Raw genomic sequence first — 20,674 nt, 5'->3', positions numbered from 1 at the left:
TGGGAATGTACTGTCTGGGGAGCAGCTCCTCCTCTTCCCACTGATTCTGGAGGCTTAGACCAGGAAATCTTTGCTCCTGGTCCTACTTTCATTGGTACCACAGCCCAAGAGACCATTCTGCTCCCTGCTGAACGTTGCACAAGATCTATGTCTACATAATCAGAAGCTAAGATTAAAAAAAAAAAAAAGGACATAATGCTAATCTATAATATTTCAAACTCTCTACCAACAACTTGTTCTAGTGTTAAGTCAACAAGAGCAGTCTTTCTGTAATACTCTGTTCACATAAGAAGTGCTGTACTTCATTGAGCTTTTCTTCCCATTTGAAATGATTATTTTTATAGCATTAATTGCCATATAACTACGATAAATAAAAGCAATTTTCTTTCTGCAGCACCTCTCAGCCAAGCATCTCAAATCATGTCAAAAATACTAAGGCTTAACACCCATGGGAAGTACACTACTAGGAAAAATACAACAGTGGAAAAACTAAGTAGTACTTGGATGGGACACAGTCCTACTACACACAGCAACACATGATTCAAGAGTTGAGGCACAGAGAAAGTACTGCCTCCTACTGAACATCAGAAGGTAGTTTAGCTAGAAATAACAATCACTGAACTAGAATTCAACCAACTTTTCTGAACTTATTAAATTAAAAAACAAGTGATATCAGCAATATTTTGCATCTTATTGCAACAAATACTAAAAAAACCCTTAAAATATCTCCATCTGAGTCACACCTCCAGAACATGGCATACAGTGGAACACTTTGCAGTCACCATTTGAGAAATGACTCAGAGTCTGCTGCTTAGTGGAGCACCAGTATCACTTCCTACAACAAGCACATCTTTTCTCCTGAACTCCCACCCAAGCTGGAACTCAGCCTGCGTCTGTTTAGCTCTTGAGATGCACAGTAATCAACATGCAGTCTGGCAGGACTGCAAGCATACCAGCAATAATACTGATAAATAAATAAATATCAGTACTTGCTACGGGTTGCCTGTAGCCCAGGCACTGAATAATTACAGCTGACAGTATGTTATACATGCAAGTCAGTTGTAAACATATTTGAATGGCATTTATGTCCTAAAAAGTATTTTAATAAGAAGCCTCGTGAAGTAGATTGGAATCTCAACTGCAATGTAGAGGGACACCTACTTCCTTAAGGCTACTTCAGGTGTAAGTGACAGCAGAAGCCAGCCTGACATATTTTACAGTACACTGTGGCAACACAGCACTTTGTCCTTAGACCTTCCTCATATTAGAGGGTCACTTGCTATAGTTAATTCACCTGTGGTACTTACCCATGTACAGGTGGCAGAGGAGCAAATCTAGCTTTTCTCTTCTGCTAAGGTCTCCATCCAGCACTACGCTTGTACATCCCATCTCTGAACCAATAATAAAAGACCCTTGTTTCTAAATTAATCTCAAGAGCTTTCTTCAGTCCACACTACTGTCTGTCACTGGATGACAATATGTTGCAATTATTCACAGTTACTCAGGCCTATATCTAAGGATGTACCTTTGCTCTTCTTCTTTTCTCTACAAGTTAAACTATGTCTACATCCCAGCCCAAAATCTGTTTCTTTTCTCTGTGGTCTGTTTATCAAAGCTGTTATTTTCTTTCACTGTCTAAACTTTTTGCTCACTCTCATTTTGCCATTTCGAATATAGCAACAAGAAACCCATCTTGAATGCAATTCTCAGGCCAAACAATCAATTACATGTTTAAATCTACACAAAATGTTTTATTTAAGGTGCCACACTGAGCCATAGCCTTCAAGATTTAATTCTAATTCCTTCATCTTCCATTACATTACTGAAGGCCAATGTCACTGTGCTACAAACCTTCAGCACAACTGCTCGTCTCCATAGGCTTCTTTTATGTTGCCTCCGTCTTTCTCTTCCATTACCCACCCAGCTCCACCTTGCAGCCTCATTATCATACTGCAACTGCAACTCAATTTCAATGGCTTATCTTGGCAGCTCCTGGCACAGAATCCGTCTTTCATGAGTTGTGTGACAAAGCTGTTACTCATTCCCTTTGCATTCTGATCGTTTACAGAAAACACTTTCACTGCAGTATTTTAAAAAAAAAGATTCTTACGCTTAATAGGTGGCTAATATTAAAAGGTGGGGGAATAAAGGGGAAGGATGTAACAACAAACAAAACCAGAAATTGTGTCACTGTACTGGTGAACCTCCCAGACTAGTCAAACTACGCAATGTATCATACCTGTTCCTGCTGTCTTTATGCTAGCTGGATTCAACAGTGTCATTCCCAAAAGACTCAGATTTTTCAAATAAACAAAGAAATGGTTGCACACGAAATACACCTTAAAATATTTTCTTACCTTATCCAAAGAGAATGTTTTAGTGACAGCAAAGCCCCACCCAGCTTCAAATGCTCTTCGAATCATTGAAGAACTTGTAGCAGGAGTTGCACTGGCGAGGCCAAAAGGATTTGGAAACTTCAGTCCAGCCATTTCTACACTGATATCTACTAAATCTATAGGAGTATAGAAGAGTGGTAGTTCTGGAACCGTGGAAACTGCAACACCGTATAAGGACTGTAAAAAAAACCCAAACAAAAATCACAGAATTTTTTGCTGATTAATTTTTATATAATTTATTATTAACACTGATAAGAGAATAATTAATATATAATAACCCAAAGTTTAGGTATTTTATTATGCGTTCAGACCTGCAAATCAGTAAAACATGCAAACATCTGCATATGCAACATCTTCTGCCCAAATAGTATTCATGCTGAAATACTATGCTATGCTGGAAACAACTGAATAACAGTAATAATAATAATAATAATAATAATAATAATAATAATAATAATAATAATAATAAAGAAACAGTTATTTTACATTTAAAGAAACACTTATTTTATATCCTGTACTGATAGCCTGGTTCAGTAGAAAGGTTTGTTCAACCCTTCTGAACAGCCAGCTCTGTCCCCTACAGCAGCCAGCAGCAGTGAGATTGAAAAAAAAACCAGGGTATGCCAACCGATTCTTTTTAGTTTTCTTCCCAGGTGCCAATCTAAAGTGTAGGGAATTGTGAAAAATGAGGGAAGGCATCATGTGGAGGATCACTCAGACCTAACTCAATGTATTTTGAATCTCTGCACCTTTTCCCCCCAGTTTTAAAGATTTTCTATAGCCTACACATTAGCATACCTGTCAATATATGCAAAACTATCACTGGGTTTATACTTAATTGTATTAGTATGAATACTTCAAGATTGACAAAAGTTAGACTCTAATTTGGGATCAAAGAACATCATACACATTATGGCCGTGCCACCACAGTCACTTTTGTTTTCATTTTAAAGACAGTCTTTTGCCTGAAGAGTCAGTGAAAAGCTTTCAATGTATATGTTGCATTTAATACCATAAAAATTGCAGAGAGAAAATCTTTCTCCATGTATGGATACTGAACAGCATCCTAATCACAATGTGGTGGGTAGAATTTAAATCTTTGCTCACTCAGATGGTTGACTCAATAAAATCACAAAGAAATAAAGCAGGAATTTCCAACACAGAGAAGCCCTACACCATCTGTGTTCCTAATAAGTCACAGCTAAGATCACAGTAGTTTCTTCTATCCTTAAAAGGAAGATTTCTTCAGCAGGACTACTCGAGGTATGGGGAAGATTCTTCTGTAACAGAGGAAAACCTCAGCCACTTACAAATTGCTACCTTTGGGGATTTTGTTGTTTGTTTTTTTTTTTAAGAAACTTACTTAACCCATTTTTACCTGTGAAAATTAATAAGCACTGATAAAATGAGGAGTTTTTTGTTTGGTTTAGTGCCTTTTGCTTCCTAGACTGGTCAAAACCCTGAGACTTAACGTGCCTGTTTGGTTTTGGGATTGCCTGCATTCTCATCTCAGTATTCTGATTCCTCAGACAGAGAGGGTACATTCAGGGGCCAAATTTTCCGATGGCTTAAAAGTTCTGAAAGTAGTGGAATTGTCCCAGCCTGAATGATGTAAACCTGAATGGGTCCCTAATGGTGGACATTTTGAGAAATGTTAATTTTTAAAGATCCCTAACACTTGGGACAAAACTCGGTTCAGTGTCATGATCTCTCTCAGCTAGCAGCCAATGCAGTTACACTTCATAAAAAGCCAAACATCCCCCATTGCTTCCCTCCTAAGTGCTCACTGCTTCCTCCATGTCACACTCCACAGGGTTATTTTTTTACACCAGGAGAATCTGAGTTCTTAGAAAATCAAAAAGCCTGGCATTCTACGTCTCAAAAACTTTTGTTAAATGGCAAATAAAAGCAGAAAAAACAAAGAATCAAAAAGTATTTTTTTATTACTTTGGGTTTGATTTCATATTTTTAACTTCTTTTTTGTTTTCTTAACTAATATTCCAAGTGCAAAATGTTGTTTGCAATGACAAAACAGAACTTCCTGGATCACACAGCTGAAATTAAAGCATTTTTAAAAGGCTAGCACGTTTTTTGTCTCCTACATAGTTTAATGTATGGGGAAATCTGCTGAAATAAACATTGATACACTAAACTCTTAAAAAAATTCTTTGATTCTGATTCTGTAAGAATGACAGTAAAGAAAGACAAGGAAAAGTGTTTGGTCAGCTCCACTCTATGCACACATGTGAGCAATAAACCTAATTTTCCAGTGTGAATTCATTTGCTATCCATAATTGTTCAAATGTTCTCTGTGAATACATTTCAGCCTGTGGATTGCTTATAAACTATTCATAGCTTGTACAACTGTAAATATTGATTGCTACAGACAAATAGGAAGACAGTGCTGAATATGCAGCTTAAGTTCCATTGTACTGTTTCTTTTCCTAAGCAGGAAAATTACATCTCTAAAAATTGTTCTCACCAACACCTATGCGAAAATAGGCCTTGCCTCCTGCATTCCATCATTCAAACTAGTCATAAGCCACTTCCCAAACTATATGTAGAGGTCCATTTTTCCTGCTTTACTTTCCTTCAAAAGAGCAAAACCACAAACAATTCCACCCAAACGCACTCAGGTCCCACAAAATGTACCTAATGGTTTGTTAATGATGAAGTGACGCAGGTGGAGGTGGCAGGGGGAGGATTACAAGACGTTTCAATGGAATAAACCAAGTATTTAAAAATGCACAGAGGCAGGACACAGCTGAAGGTTCAGTAGCCAGTGGCAATACATCTTTTCAGATTTATATCCCTCCTCCCTATCACTTCATTTTTGCTCTATTTATTTTTTGCTGCTTTTTCCTTTCAGCACAACGCTTATAAAAGAAATAAATTTACTAAGTCTTGATGCATTGTTTTCTACAAAGCAAAACTTTCAGCTAGCTAAAATGTTATATAGCTTCCTGAAAGTAAAATCATCTCTATAATGAAGGATTTCTCTGACATTGCACAAACAAATAGGAAAAGAAAGCCTGCAGGCAAGGGTTTATTTATAATAACTCTTCCCTTGATTTTTAGAAGTAGAGGACAAAAAGTGTGGCCCATTCTTCCTCTAATTTGATGCCAACCAGCTGAGCTAACAATATTGCAGGTACTTGTTCCAATCATGGCAATTTCTTGGACACTGGAACAGGGTGGTGAAAAATCCACAGCATGTTGCAAACAGTAGCCCTACCTTACCCTACCCAGGATTCGCCTAGAGGCAAATGCATGTGTTCTGCAGTGCAGGGCTGAGAGACAGGAACTCAGCTTCAGATCCGATACAATTTTTGACATAAATTTCCTTCAGATGGAGAAAATTTTTAACCAGAATGCTATGGTCTAACTCCATTTCCCATACTTTAACAAAGACAGACTGTGAAAGCAAGTAGTTGCATTACTGTTATTTTTCACAGAGAGTCTTTGCCTCAAATCCTACTGCCTGGAAGAGTTTTCCTGAATACTTTCATCTCACTCCTGCTTTCTCCGTTTTTAAGTCTGATCTTAAAACATGTCTTTTCTCCCTTTCTTCTTCTAGCCTCTCTCCAATTATTTAACTTTGTGGTAATATGTCTATGTTATTTTGTACAGTCTCTGAATGGTTGTGGTAGGAAGGGATGCCTGAGGACCATCTAGTCCAACACCCTTGCTCAAAGCAGGGTCAACTAGACCAGGTTGCTCTGGGCTCTGTCCTGTTTGACAAAGATTTTCTAAACTCATTCCTGCCTTTCTGTTTCTGTAACAGACATAGTGCTTACTCAAAGGCAAGCAACTAAAATACTAGGTTTCCTGCACTTCCCTTTAATCCATTTTTTTTTTGCAAAGGGTACTTCGTTATTTGTCTGCATGCTAGTGTTTCATATGTTGTTCTAGCTAAACAAAGGGATGTTCATTTTTGTCCTGTGGTTGTCCTGAAAAGAAACAGACAACATAACTAACAGCTTCAAATACAAGCTTCCTGGGAACTACCTAACTCTGGTATTGATTATGAAATACTGTACATTCATGCATGCTCAACCTGAATGGTCAGTCTTCATAAAGAATCAGCAAGAACACTCCTCAGATACAAAGTCGATATATTTTCTGACAGCATAGCTAAATTAAAAACAGCAAATATACAATAGTGTTTCAAAATAACACAGTGATGTGCTCAAAATTAATACTGAATAGTATTAAGTGCAAATTATATCAATTGGGATTCAGATCTCTATTCTTTAAGTGTATCACACATTTCAGTCTAGGAAAAGTATAAAAAACCTGTCCACACTGGAGAGATTACAGTAAAGAAAAAAATAAGTTTAAATAAAAGAAAACTTATTGTGAACTAGAACAGAAAAGTCACTTTTAAAGGGGGATTTTAGTGAGAAGATGGCAGCTTTACTGCCATATATGGGAAAACACTCCACAGGTAAGTGTATGAGTATTCATACACTTAGCAGGAGTGAAGCATTAAGGTTGGCACAGTCATCCAGGAAGAAGATACTGGAAGCTGTCTTCGCTCTCAAGGCAGGCACAGAAAATTAGAAATTAGTCCTGCAATAATCGTGAATTACCCTGAATACAACCGATATACTATTAAATCCCATTCACTGATCAAAAAGAAATGAATGGTAACTGAGGCATAGAAGAGAACAGCAGCCTATATTGCTTCTGCACAAGATCATAAAGTCAATGTCAGACAAAAGTGAAGACCATTACAATTCCTAAACCAAATAAATCACTAAGACTAATTCATGGAATAACAAAAGAAGGTTGAACCATGCAAAAATGTTGTTAGTAGTAGACAGTTAAATGAATTGAGTTGATTCTGTTTTGATCTCTAATGAATTGCAAAAAATGGTTCTAGGAAGACTGTATACATTTGCTAACAGGTTCTACTACAACTATCCTTGGTTAGGCATTGACCGGTCATGTTTGTAGAAACTAACCTGACACAGCTGCAGACAACAATTTCTGAGATGAACCTATGCCTCATATAGTGGGAGGAATATGTTAAGAGGCAGGAGATATTTAGGCAACTAATAATGGAAAGTTTCCAGCATAAGAGCAGCCAAGAAGCTTCTGTAAATAACTCCCAGTTTTGAACATAAGGCATTTCTGCTGGAGACTCCTTGAGTCTGGATCTCACGCTTCACTTGACCACGTGCCAGAGCTTGCAATGACTGGAGTTTCAGGGCACATATCAGGCCCATCTGTTCACTTAGCCTTTTGCCTGGAGTAGGTTGGGATACAAGCAGCGTGCTGTTCAAACAGTGCTTTCTGCAAGTAGTCAGGATCGTGGTTTTGAGTTTCAGTCTTTGTCATGGTCTTGGATTGGCTGAGAAATCCTATGGAATAGTTTTATTTTGATGAAGACTGCATTATTTATAGATCCTGGTGCTGAGACAGTTGGTGATTTTGGAAATGGCTACCTATTCCTGTAACTGAGATATAGATGGTATCAATGCATTTATTTAAAATTTAATGTGTACTCAATTCAGACACTAAGATCACAGGACAGTTGCCTACCTTAGAAGCTCACAATAGAGAGAAAATAAGGTAGCATGTAAGGCTATTTTTTTATTTCCTTTCATAAGTTTCCAGAATACAGAGCTGAGAACTGAATGTGTGCACACATGTGCACATAAAAGCACACACATGTGGCATGTACCTACCCCAACAAACATCAGGGTAATACAATCCTTCTCTTATCCTTCTCTAAACAATTTCTTTAAAAAACAAACTCCCCTCCAGTCACTAAAATTTCTACCAGTTCCAAACACTGGTGAAATAAATTGCCAAATTACAGCATTCTGCACCACAGCGACCAGATTTTACAAGGGCTGCACATCCAAATAAATGCCCTTGGGCAACCCATTCATCTAACAGCTGGAAAGGTGACACTTGACATTTGGAAACTTTCCTGTGAAGATTGCTGTAAGGCTTTCCCATTAGCTTCCTGGTGAGACTGTAAGGTTGAATAAGCTGCCTTGAAACCTGCAAAGGGTAACGGAAATGCTCTAACATCACAAGTCTACTTGATTTAAAATTCTAATTCTCAAGCCATGACTATTCAGATTTTTTCCAAAGTATTAAATACATTCCAGAGAGGAGGAAGAAACCCAAACTTTGAGGAGGAAGCAAAGTTATAACAGAGGATTTTAAGTGATGCCTGTATTTCTAGAGGTTGAATAAGGAGACAAAAAGGAGGAGACACCCTCTCTCCCCCTATCATGGTTATCCAAATTCACTGTGCACTGGGAAATTAAGCAAGCAGATCAGGGACTAAAGATGTTTCACACTCAGCATTTTCATAGGGTCTAAGAAGGCAGGACACAAACAGTGCTTTAGAACAAGTGAGAAAAAATATGCACAGATACTAACAACAAGCTTTCAGTTGAAGTATTTTTAGGAAGTGAAATCAGACCCCAACAGCATGAAATTGCACAAACATGCAATCAGAGAGGCTTTGAGCAGATGGATGGGGGAGAAAGACATCGAGCTGTTACAGTCCCAACTTCAGTTGTTCAAATCTCTTTATGTGGGAGAATGAATCATGTAGCATGTTTCTAAAAAGCTCCCTGCACTACGAACACACATTTTGTCAACTGGTTCTCCACATACAGGCTGTGTTTCTATCTCGGAAGATTCTCTACAGCTCCTCTAGACTATTACTAGAAAAATTAGGGCAGAGGTGCTCAGTCAGCAACATGCAAGGAGAACCAAAAGGAAACGTGTGGTTACCAGGTTTTTCAAGTCTGTACCTCTTAAACTCATATTTCTCAGGTAAATTCTCCTTTGCATTATTTTCCTCAGTGCATTCAGTGTTTAGTTTTTGTCAAGCTTTTGTATCCATTTTATCAGTCTCATCAGAGCAAACTTTGGTTCCAGTGTAGATAATCTGCTTTGTAAACTGTTAGTAAACTAAAAAGGTCTTTCCCAGATAATAACATTGGCAGTATTTAGTTTTTACTTTATGCACTATTGGAAGATCTTGGTTCTTAATACTTATGGGCTCACTACTTTTCTGCAGTTACCCAATTAGGATTTCTACTTGCAGTGTCTATTGTGTAGGGAGGCTTGCTACCCTTGAGTGGAATTCAGACCTGGGGCCAAGAAAATGTTTCTTGGATTTTAGTGTTAAGATAATGTAAGAAAGCTGGGTTCATCTACCCAAACTCAAGCATGTGATCCAAGCTGAATGAATCTGTAATGTTCTAATCACCAGATAATCTAGGTATCAGTTTCTCAAAACCTGTATATTTAATCAAACCCACAATGAAATTATTTTTAAAAGTATCTAAAAGCAGATAGAAATAGCAAAGAGAAAAATACTTCTGAAAAAAATCACCTGTATGTATCTGTGTATGTACCAGGAAGCTTGTTTTCCATCATTTACTGATTCCACTGTAGTGTTAGCAAGACCACCAATGTCACCTCCTGCAAAAACCCAGGGTTCACTTGTTTGCATGGTTTCTGGATCTACTTCAGGAAGACCCCATCTGTTAAACTTGATAGGTGCCATGGCCTCTCTAACTGTAATTAAAGTGAACGACAAATATGTTAATGGAAGAAAGAAAAAACTGTTGCTAAAATCTGTCAAATATACGCTGATAACAATTAGAAAATGTAATACTGAAAAAACATATATTTCAATAAAGTCAAAACCACCCTGACTTAACATTTAAACTCAGAACATCCCGGAAGAAAGGCTCACTTCTTGTTTTGCATAAAACCATAAAACACAATCAAAATTAAATGTTTACATGAAGACAATATATTTTGTATATTTTTCACTGCAATTTCTGATTCTTTTTTTAGAGCATGCATTAAGAGATCTTAATATTTTTCATCCTGTTAGTGAACAGCATGTCAGGCATTCTGCACATGAAATATTATCGTCTTTTAAAATAATGTAGATGTGAAAATAAAAAAAAAAAATTTATACTGCATGGCACATAAATGTCAATAAATACACATAAATGCTCAGAAAAAATATACTACTTGCTCTATGTTAACATTTTAAAATTATTATAATCACAAAGCCCTTCAAAGTAGCTTAATTAAGAGAATCATGTTTTCAATAAGTATTTTTAGCAAATGTTGATGGCATTTATCAAAATAGGGGGAGTTATATAGGTTTACCTAAAAGCACTGAAGATTCTGCAATAAAATGCAGCTTAAAATTGCAATGTCCCTCAGGGACATACCACTGGCAGATGCATATTGCTAAGGTCAATTAAACTGATGCAGTTGCAATGTCATATATGTAAAAGAGCAACCTGCCAGTTTAAGGCACAAATATTTCTCCAGTACAATGGGCAGAGTCACAGTATTGTCCCAGCGCACACCCCAGTACAAACACATCTTTCTTGCCCATCATAGTGCTGAGATTTTCTTCCTAGGCTCTGTATCTCCCTGAACCTTCAAATCAAATATTAGAAGTGTATTCCAAGGTGGGAGCTGTGTATAATCTGGGGCAAAATAATTAAACAGGAAGCAAGGCACAAACACTGTCACCTATTTGTCCCTCCTACGTTCTCCTCCTCACCCTTGACATTTACAGACATATACCTGGAGGACTTGAATTCAAAGTAATATTTTCCAACCTGTTCAGAAGTCAGAGTCACAGAAGACAGTTTCAAGCTGAAAGACTGAAGCAGGTTTCCTAGCACAGGTATTTAACCAATCTGCAAGACCTATTGCTCGCACAATTTCTCCCGCCAAAAACTTAAGAAATTGTTTCCTGTAAAAATGTTTAAATTACTGAAAATTCAAATGAAACACTGCCTTGAGATTGAGGCATTTTTCAGTCTGGAAAACAAGGTTTTTGGTTTGTTTAGGGGCTTGCATTTTTTTTCTTTTAAATTGAAAGAGTGGATAATGGTTGATAGCCGTTTTATTTAAATGCTTCAGTAATATTTATAAATCAATACATTAACTTTCTCTTTGTGTCTCAGACTGTCAGTGCTTTAAGACAGCTTTTGATCGTCTTATATTTGTCATATATAGAATAACATATTGCATGCAGTGGTACCATCTCAGCATGTGGTCTAGACAGTTCTCATGAGCTAAATACATACAGGCTTGTAAGGACATGTTTGGAAAAAAACACAGAGGAAAACCCAGTACTGCAGGATTTGGTAGGGGGGATTTAATAGATGACTTCTTCTCTGAGACAGGACTGAACCACAGTAAAGGTGTTAGAGGACAACATGCTGTTGAAGAGGTAGTTTTTCAGAAGAAATGATGTAAAACTGGAAGTTCTGACTACCTATTTCATCTTGTGGAAAAACAGGGTATTACCTCTGTTATCCTGGATCTATTACATTTCTCAAATCTTTCTTTGAATTGCTTTTTGCTAAAATAGCTGTCTGGACATAATTATACCAAAAGCTTTTTGAGTGCAAAGAATGCCTAACACATCTTCACCTGAAACATTTCTCCAGGGCCTGAGGATTTGTCTGCCTGATCAGTATTTTTAAGACTGGGAAAGAATATTTCCCTGGTGGCAAGGCTGACATGGTATCCAGCAGCTATTTCTTTCTGTCATTTTTATAATCTCCAAGATTTAGGTTATGTAAAAAGAAGGGGATGGTTTAAAAGCATTTTGTATGAGATTTCCTAATATCCTAACAATTTGGATCTGGTACCCAGTGCAACTGTGAGGCTGAAGGGACCACCTCCTACACCACCTGCAGAAAGAAGGGGAGAATTGTGTTCTTCACAGAGGGAAGTCCCTTCCTTGCCCCTGCGGGGGGTGAGAGAGAGTCTAAGTGCCAAGAGCCAAACCTGAGCTTGAGGTTCTCTGCACTGGTAATTGACACTGAACAATAAAAACCTAGATACCTAATGTTTTCATTTTTCCATGATTTGGGATGGGGTAAAGAGCGTCTTTTAAAACCCTACACCCTCACAGCCTTCAAAATTTGAAGCTTTTCTCTTGAAAATTCAAACTACAGTCTCCTGTTTGTGTATTCCTCTCCTCTATGGCCTGGTGAGACATTATATATCATTTGAAAAGATCCTTCTGGATGAAAGACAACATACAATTTAATTACTCTAGTGCTATCAAGTGATGCTAACACAAATAACACCAAACAAAAGGATAGTGCTGAATATATATTCCAAATTTGTTTTATTCACAGAGCAAACAAACACAAATGGAAATGCAGCAGCAAATTACAGCATTTGCAAAAACAATATTAAAATATAAGTGAATACAGAAAAAATATTTTAATTAACAAAACAAATCAAATGGAAAAGATTCCTCAAATAAAGCTTTAAAAGTGAGTCTGTGTGTTTGACTGCCATGACTAATTATGCATCCATGTAATGTGTGTTCAATTTGGGCTTATTTAAATAGCAGAAATGCTCATTAGCTGCAGTATATCTGTGAAGCTTCAATAAACAGTTTAATGGTTTTTATGTTTAACCAATTTCATAAGTTCCTGTAATTTTAGCTTTAGTAGCTCATTAATGTTATTTTTGATATCCATCTTACAGAATTCCTTTAAAGTGAATAGTAGCATCACTTCAGAAAAATACAAATATACTGTAACTTCCTTAATCTAAAATGTATAACTATAGCTGTCACATGCACCAACAGACTAACTGCTGACACTGCCCAGCCTAAATGCCCAGCAAACAAAGAAAGTCACAATCATGCTTCCCACATTCTCTATCCCACTATTGTACTGATTCAGGATTAAAAAGTGGTTTGACTGAACAAAGCTGGGTCCACTTATGCTGGAGAGGATCTTGCTGCAAGCTGGTACTGACTGTTTTCTGCCTGTCACCAGCGAGCAAATGGGTACTGATGTCTATCAGCTGAAAGAGCAGGATTTGTGCTCTAAGTTAGCAGGGCTTTAGAAGTCATCATGAAGCCACTTTTGGATATTGGAAATTGGTAATCATTTCAGAGCGTGGAACTGCTGCACTCAAACTCATTCAGTAAACCTACTTGTGGAGAAAAATCCTGTTCCAAATGACTCAGCAGGAAGACTCCTATCTATTTCAATAGGAATCTTTTGAATCTATATGTTGCAGTTTTATATAACAATTTTTTACAAGTTGAGTGAATAAAAACCTATTCTGTTGGTGGAAGGCAGATGCTGTGCTACCAGGAAGATGCCAGGTCACCCCCATGGGCATTCCCAGCTTGGGTATCACAGCCTCTCTTCCTCCCCCCTACTCTTCCATTAGATAGTCAAAGCTTCAGTACTTTGAGGTTGAAGTTAGCTAGTTGTGTGAGCAGACTGTATGAAGAAATTCAACACTCCTTCCAGGTTCTGGAACCCCTGGCTTCTGTGCCATTTTCAAAGGAAAACTAAAATCTTTTTCACTTACGAGGTCAGAGTTCTGCAAACATTTTCCCTTTTTCTCTAGCAAATGCTTCTCAAACTGTAGAAAAAAATATTAGGTATAAGTGGGTTAAATAATAAAATTGTAAACAACTTGGGGAAAGTTATCCTTGCTGTATGTTGAACTATTCTAGGGGAGCCTTCTGGGATTTGCTGCCGCAGTTTCCAAGCAAGATGACAGTTGTACTAAAAGTAAAAGCAAAATATCTGAAAGTTGTGACTGATTCCCAGAATTGCAAAATAAAATTTTGTCCTTCAGTCACGATGCAATAGTCAGCTACTACCAAATTTTTCATAAAACATATTTTGGCTCACAAATAACTTACAATTTCTGGGTTTTTTTAGAAAGGTGGTATTTGGAGTTTGCTTGGATATTTTTGCATTTCTCTTTTTTGCCTCTCCAGGAAAATAAAATAGACATTAGCATGCTAAGATTCAGTGTTCTGGTACATGGAATACTTCCTCTTTACTGCTGCCTGCTAAACAGTGTTGAACTAAGCTTACATTGCCAGTTCCCTATCCTATCTCAGTCCCTTTTCTGCACTGCATTTGCAGTGCATTTTGAACAAGTGTACTATTTTCCATAATTTCTCCATGGTTCTCCTCAGAAAATCATGAAAATAAATCAGAACAAGGACATTTGTTCTAATGCAAAATTTTGCATTCCAAAAACATTGTTTCCTTTGCTTATGAGAACAAATTATACAAGAAAAGGGTTATTCAAAGTTCAGACTTTAAAACCAACTGGATTGGTGGTAAGTAGGATGTTGAGGCTGCACACAGTGCTATGGAGCACACAGAATTATATTTGTGTATGTTGAGTAGTTACAATTCGGAACAGGGACAGAAGGTATTTCAGTAATTCACTAATATGTCACAAGTCTCCAAAATAACAAACTAAGCAAAAAAGCAGGAACACGAGGAAAAGCACAAAATTTCTCTCACAGCTCTTTGTCTATGTGGGTCAGTTACAATGGCTCAAAGGTTTTGGTAAGCAATGCAGTGAAAAAAAAGCATCTTGTGCTTGCAAAATCTGGTAGGTTTTTTTTAAGAAGAAGCAAAACATTTTTCTTACTCCATCTGCAGTAGTTTAATTTGAACAATTTGTTGGGATTTTTTTTATTCAGTAAAGTGGTAATTTTCTTAAAACAGTTTAGAAGGCAACTCTCCTGTTTTGTCTATTAGCAACTTCACAAGCATAAAATGGATTTAGGAGTCCATTTTTTTAAAATAATGATGCATTTATATGATTCCCAATAAGAGGCTGAATACCACTAGAACTGTTGCTTAAAACCACAATCAGCATTTTATCTTACCAAATGAAAAAAGACTAAATACCTACTGTGAATGCATGGTATCTCAGTTGCAAATTTAAGAGTTATCATGCAAGAATAAGAAACATCTTGTTGAGGATAATAGACTAGAAAAAACTTTCTAACCTATAAGCTATTTTTGGTCAGAACATCAGTCTCCCACATGCTTATGGCTCCTTACAAAACTTTCAAACATGAGCATGAAGGCTGCCCCAAACACTTTGATCAACTGGGATTAAGTTTGATTTTAATCACTCTATTTTTGTATCAGTAGAATCAGCATTTGACAATATTAATAGGACATAACCTGCTACCTTAGCCCATACCAATACTGCATTTGCAGTTCCCTGATGTACCTTATGAATCAGGTCAATTGATAGAGCTCTTTGTATGAACAGTAATTAACACGTTTATTCATCTGCATCTGAGTCACCCAGTCACAAAACAATTGAGATGGGAAGGGCCCTCTGAAGGTTGCCTAGTCCATTCCCTTCTTCAAAAGTTAGATCAAGTTCCTAGTTAGATCAGTTTGCTCATGGCATTGTCCAGTTTTGAATACCTCTAGTATTTTCATCTCCATCTTTTGATGTAGAATGCCTGAATATTCCAATCTCTTGACTACAAAAATGTGCTTCCTTAAAAAAAAACTCCTCAAAAAAAAAACCTCCAAAAAAACCCCCACTCACAACAAAACACTAAGAAGATAAGAAAAGCAAATTTGACTTTCATTAAGACAGGTTTAAACAAAAACCAAAGATTTAAGCACCTGAAATAGTATGCTCAAAATAAACATTTTATGCACTCAAGTCTTAGTTTCTTTTCACTTTCACAACATCCAAAACTAAATGCCCTGCATTTTGCCTTTTAATTTGATGGCTATTCTAACAGCAGTTTCATCCAAAATACAGTGTGAAACTGAAGTTTTGCTACCCCCAAGGTAAATGACTCTTCTTTCATGATCAACTCACTGCATGACTTTGTTTCCGTTCCATTTCCTATTTAAAAACCTCACAACTAATTTTGACAGTGAATGCATACTAGGAAATACAAGACTAGCACAGTATTATGGCTAAGCAACACAGTCAGTTCAACCTTTTAACTGAAGTAATTTTTAATGTGGGAGAAAACAGAATCACTCCTGCATAGGGTCTATGAATCACAACAAAATATACTGACTGCATAGGCTAATACTAATTTACCACATCAAGTTCTAGAAAACCTTACAAAAAACCTAAACACAGGGTTTTTAAAAACAACATCAACAAAATTTTCCAAAATTCTCAGTCAATCAACTCCACTGTCAGAGCAGCTAATGAATCTCTTTAAGATTTAAAAAAATAAAAAAAAAGAAAAAAGTCTTAATCTTCTCCTTGCTTCCTGGAGGTTCAACTGAGCCCTAAAACATGACCCACACAGACGCCAGAATTGCTATACAGCAATATGGCTTCAAGTGGAATGAGAGTGTGTTCTTTCCAAGAGACACAGACTGCATCTCGTGTGCCCTTCAGAGCAGGAGGCAGCTGCAGGGCAGGAGGTAGCCCTGAGTAAGTAGCACCATAGGTAGCTGGGTGCAATTCCTGTCTAGGTAACAGCCTAGGCTGCAAGAAACTATCCCAAAGCAATAGTAACACACAAAAGATAGGACTGCTCTTGGAACTCACAAATTTTTAGAAGGACCAGGTTTATCCTTTTTGCTGAAGGAGAGAGTTTAGACTCTTCTCATGGCTGCACGATGGTTTACCATTGTATGCAATCGGGCTGGAGAACAGGAAGCACTGAGTACACCATTCAGATTCAGACCCTGCTTAGAATATTTTAGATTTACCATTTTCCTCGATTAAAAAGATTCACAAAACCACATTATGCTAAGAAGTTTTATGGTCCTGTACAATCTGAGGCACTTGCAAGTCCTCTGTCAGAGCATTTATACCCAAAGGACCCTGACAACATGTTACGGGCTAATTGGCTGGCATGACCATGCACTGGAGAGGTAGGCACATGGATCACTAAGGCCTTCAGAACCTGCTAACCTTGATGAGCACCTCCAGGCTGAAGATCTATTCATTTCATCGATGTGTCTTCTGCTGCATCAAAATTTTTAACTTTTGAGGCATGTTTCTTGTATGTGTCTGAACTCTTTAAGTCTAACCTTGTGTCAGAAGAGAATGGTCTGAGCTCTGCTCAGTTCCCATGTTCTTAGCTCTACTTATATTCTTCATCTCTCTGCTATATGCAGACAATTCATTCAATCTCTGAAATGTCATCAATGTGACAATTTCTGTATCTTTAATATAGAATTATGTAATTTTTAATTTTTAAGACTAAAGCTTGTAAAGTGCAACTAAGAAATATTGTATATGAGAGAAGTCACACATAGTATATGCACAAGTAATGAGTAATACCCAGATCACCTGAACCAGAATAATTAATGTCTTAATTCCAGCTTAATTTGATAGGTTAAAAAAAAAAGTTTAAGAGATCAGATCAGTTCAGCTTAAAGTTGTAATATAATGAGTTTCTCTAAAGTTAATTAGTGAGACCAGAAGAAATTCCCAATAGTATTCTTTGAGATCTCACTGGCACTGAGAAAAAAGAAATACACATACTGAGCAACTGTACCTCTACTCTAAGTTCCAGCTCTATACAGCAACATACAGAAAACTGCTTTGTTACCAGACTGTCAAATTTTTTTCTAAGAGGTATACCTAAAGGACAAAGAAATTCCTGCGAAGAGGACCAGCAGTCACAAGCTGTGTAACCTCTAGAAGACCCATTTCACAGAACTGTCAAAGCACAGGAAATGGTTGCAGCTAAAATAACAATCAGCATTAGCAGAATGCATTAGTCAGGGTTACCTTTATTGTCACTTAAAATGGAGCCAAAGGCACTGATCACCACATCAGCTTTCAGACGGACAACCTGATCCTCATCTTCTTTCCAGTTACCATCACTGTCTTGTTCAGTTCGAACAAATTCCATAGCAATAATTTGTCCACCTTTAAGAACAACTTTCCGAGGGGAGAGGAAAGGCAGAAATTCACACTTCTCTTCTTTTGCAAGTTCCATCTGTAGAGCAGAAGCAATAAAACATATACTTACTATGCTTTGCTTTTATAAAAAACCAAAATAAACGACCCAGACATTTTTTGACTCAAGATGTTACCATGTATTCTTCTGTAGTAGAAGTCAGCTGCCTCCAGTAGGCACAGTCATCTTATTATCAGCTTCAGAGCCTCCGATGCTATTAAATCAAGCATTAGCACTAGGTAGATTTTCAAGGGAAATATTTCTCCAATATATTTTCTTACTTTTCTGTTACTTTGAAGATATTTAACTCCTTTGAGGGTAAAGGAGTTACTCATGCAACTATCTGTGTCTTTTAAGAAGGGTCCTAGTATTACTTTGGACATGCCATGATTTGTGTTTACTGTGATTTTAAGATTTTATTAAATACTGAATACCATGTGCAAACAACAGTTTTCTGAGTGACAATCCAGACAAGATCTTCTGAATCTCTGCCATGGTAAAACTGCTTAAGTCAATCAGCATTTTATTTAAGCAAAGTCTTCAAAATTTGATTGTCTATGTTTACACAACAACTTTTTTTAACATGTAATATCCAACCTGACATGATTCTAGCATGGCCATTACATGAAGCTACTTTTATTTTACTGTTTTCAAGGCCTTGCATGACTGGATGAGTACAAACATTGACAACTTTTAGGAATTTATCCAGGCTGCTATCAAAGATTTTGGTTCAGAGTGACAACTGATTTAGTAAGAATCTGAATAGCACACGAGTCTCTGCAATGACTTCAGTAATCTCATTGTGTCTAGAACTCTTAACTGAAGTGCAACAGAAGTAACTTATGCACCAAGAGACCCTCTCTTACTTTCTTTGAAGCTCCATTCTCCTTCTGTAAGATCTAAGGTGCCCACCTTCTTGACATAGGTGACCAAACTACCACAAATACCATGATAAAGATACATTAGATATCCTAATATCCTCAACTACGTAAAAATGTAATGTACCAAATAAATGAAAATGGAAAAAGACCACCAAGATAAAAAAATCTAATCTGATAAAAACTCTCAGAGTACAGATACACTGAGAAAGCAGAGTCAGTTTCAAAATGTGCTGATGACCTGATAAATGCCAAAGTGCAAAGCCAAACTAAAAATCAAATTGAATGCTGAAATTTGTGATGAATGACATTGCTGCATTGCTGTTGGCAGTGATTCAAAGCCAAAATCACTGTAAGTAATTTTTTATAAGATTTTATAGGCTCACAAGGCCACATCAGAAACAGCAGCCAAAAGGTATCATTCCAGGATCTAACCATGACCTGTAGAGTCACACACAATACTCAAATGGCTGTTGGATTCCAAGATTCAAAATTTTACTGCATTTTCTAATTTATAAGAAATTGTAGCCCCTGTTTGCAAATACATCTCTGACTTTACAGGAAAAAGATACAACCACGGAAAATTATTTACATTGAGAGTATAAAAAGTGAGCATCAGATTTTTAATAAAGATTCATACATTTTAAGAGTACTTTCATAAACAAAACCTTTAATAGATGCCTTTTAAGCACCCACAGCACACTTTCAGGCCCCACAGTAATAACAACCAATATGCCTTCTTATAAATGCTGTTACTCAATTTCACCTCTTCTGGGACAGCCCTGATATTAGTGAATCCCTTCCTGAAGACCACGAACACGCGACGAGCTCCGCAGCGTAAAGCAGATGTTGCACAGTCAAAAGCAGTGTCTCCTGCCCCAAGTACAATCACAGTTCCATGTATTGACGGCAATGGAGAGTGACAGGCACACATCCCTGAAAGATAAAAGGAAAACCCCATTTTCAAGTAGAGAAACCATTTCTGCATGACAGCTCAAAAGGTACTTGTACTCAAAGCAGTGTAAAATTGCATCTTACAGTTTCCAAGCATGGAGTGTCACTATCAAATTATTCTGCTCCACCGAAAGACAGTTTTATTCCCCCTTTTAAGATATGCTCATATACATAATTTCATAGTCAGTACTTTAAGCAGCTGCACCTTTCTATCAAGAAAGAATTCAAATGACAACACGTTTGTAGGATTGTGTGTCCTGTCAGGTTGAAACTAGCATTGTGAGATCTTTTTATTCAAAAAGTAAGTTTCTCTCATCAGATTGATTATCCTCCCAGATTAAAAAAAAAAAAAGAAAAAAAAAGATGACCAATTGTTTTGTGTAATAGTGTATCAACATTAGTCCTCTCAGTCTTCTATAAAGCACTGACTGTTCTGGCTATGACATGGTTCTCAGAGGCTATTTGCTGCAGTAGCTGAACATGAGGAGAAAGACTATTGTTATTACAGTAATTCCTGGATCTTCCATTGACAGAAAATGGTTAATCTACAGTGGCTTTCTACAAAGGACTTGTAAAACGTTACACGGAGAGAATGACATTTTGTATTTGTCATCTGCAGCTTGCATTCGATTCAATTCAACAAGAAATACTTAAATAAAACTGAACTGTGTCTGTTCCTTGGATAACACTGCACTTTATCACGTTTAAATACAACTAACTGTTGA

General features: G+C 37.1%; 1 protein-coding gene across 5 annotated transcripts in view; it reads right to left on the bottom strand.

Moving 5' to 3' along the window:
- DPYD (dihydropyrimidine dehydrogenase) overlaps positions 1-20,674 on the bottom strand; it is a 336,847-nt gene that overhangs the window by 159,300 nt on the left and 156,873 nt on the right. For 4 of the 5 annotated variants that reach the window (XR_001876800.1, XM_017827217.1, XM_017827218.1 and 1 more), the window contains 4 exons: positions 19,762-19,931; positions 17,946-18,156; positions 9,766-9,950; positions 2,358-2,573 (listed from right to left, as the gene is read on the bottom strand). Coding sequence is in view for 4 of the 5 variants with exons in the window: in XM_017827217.1 (XP_017682706.1) it covers positions 2,358-2,573; positions 9,766-9,950; positions 17,946-18,156; positions 19,762-19,931 (782 nt within the window). In the remaining variant the exon portion in view is untranslated. The remainder of the gene's footprint in view (positions 1-2,357; positions 2,574-9,765; positions 9,951-17,945; positions 18,157-19,761; positions 19,932-20,674) is intronic. The other variant, XM_017827219.1, reaches the window with a different exon arrangement.

Source organism: Lepidothrix coronata, unplaced genomic scaffold (assembly GCF_001604755.1).
Source record: "Lepidothrix coronata isolate B3197 unplaced genomic scaffold, Lepidothrix_coronata-1.0 Scaffold136, whole genome shotgun sequence".
Lineage (NCBI taxonomy): Eukaryota > Metazoa > Chordata > Aves > Passeriformes > Pipridae > Lepidothrix > Lepidothrix coronata.
This window is presented reverse-complemented; position numbering and strand designations above follow the sequence as displayed.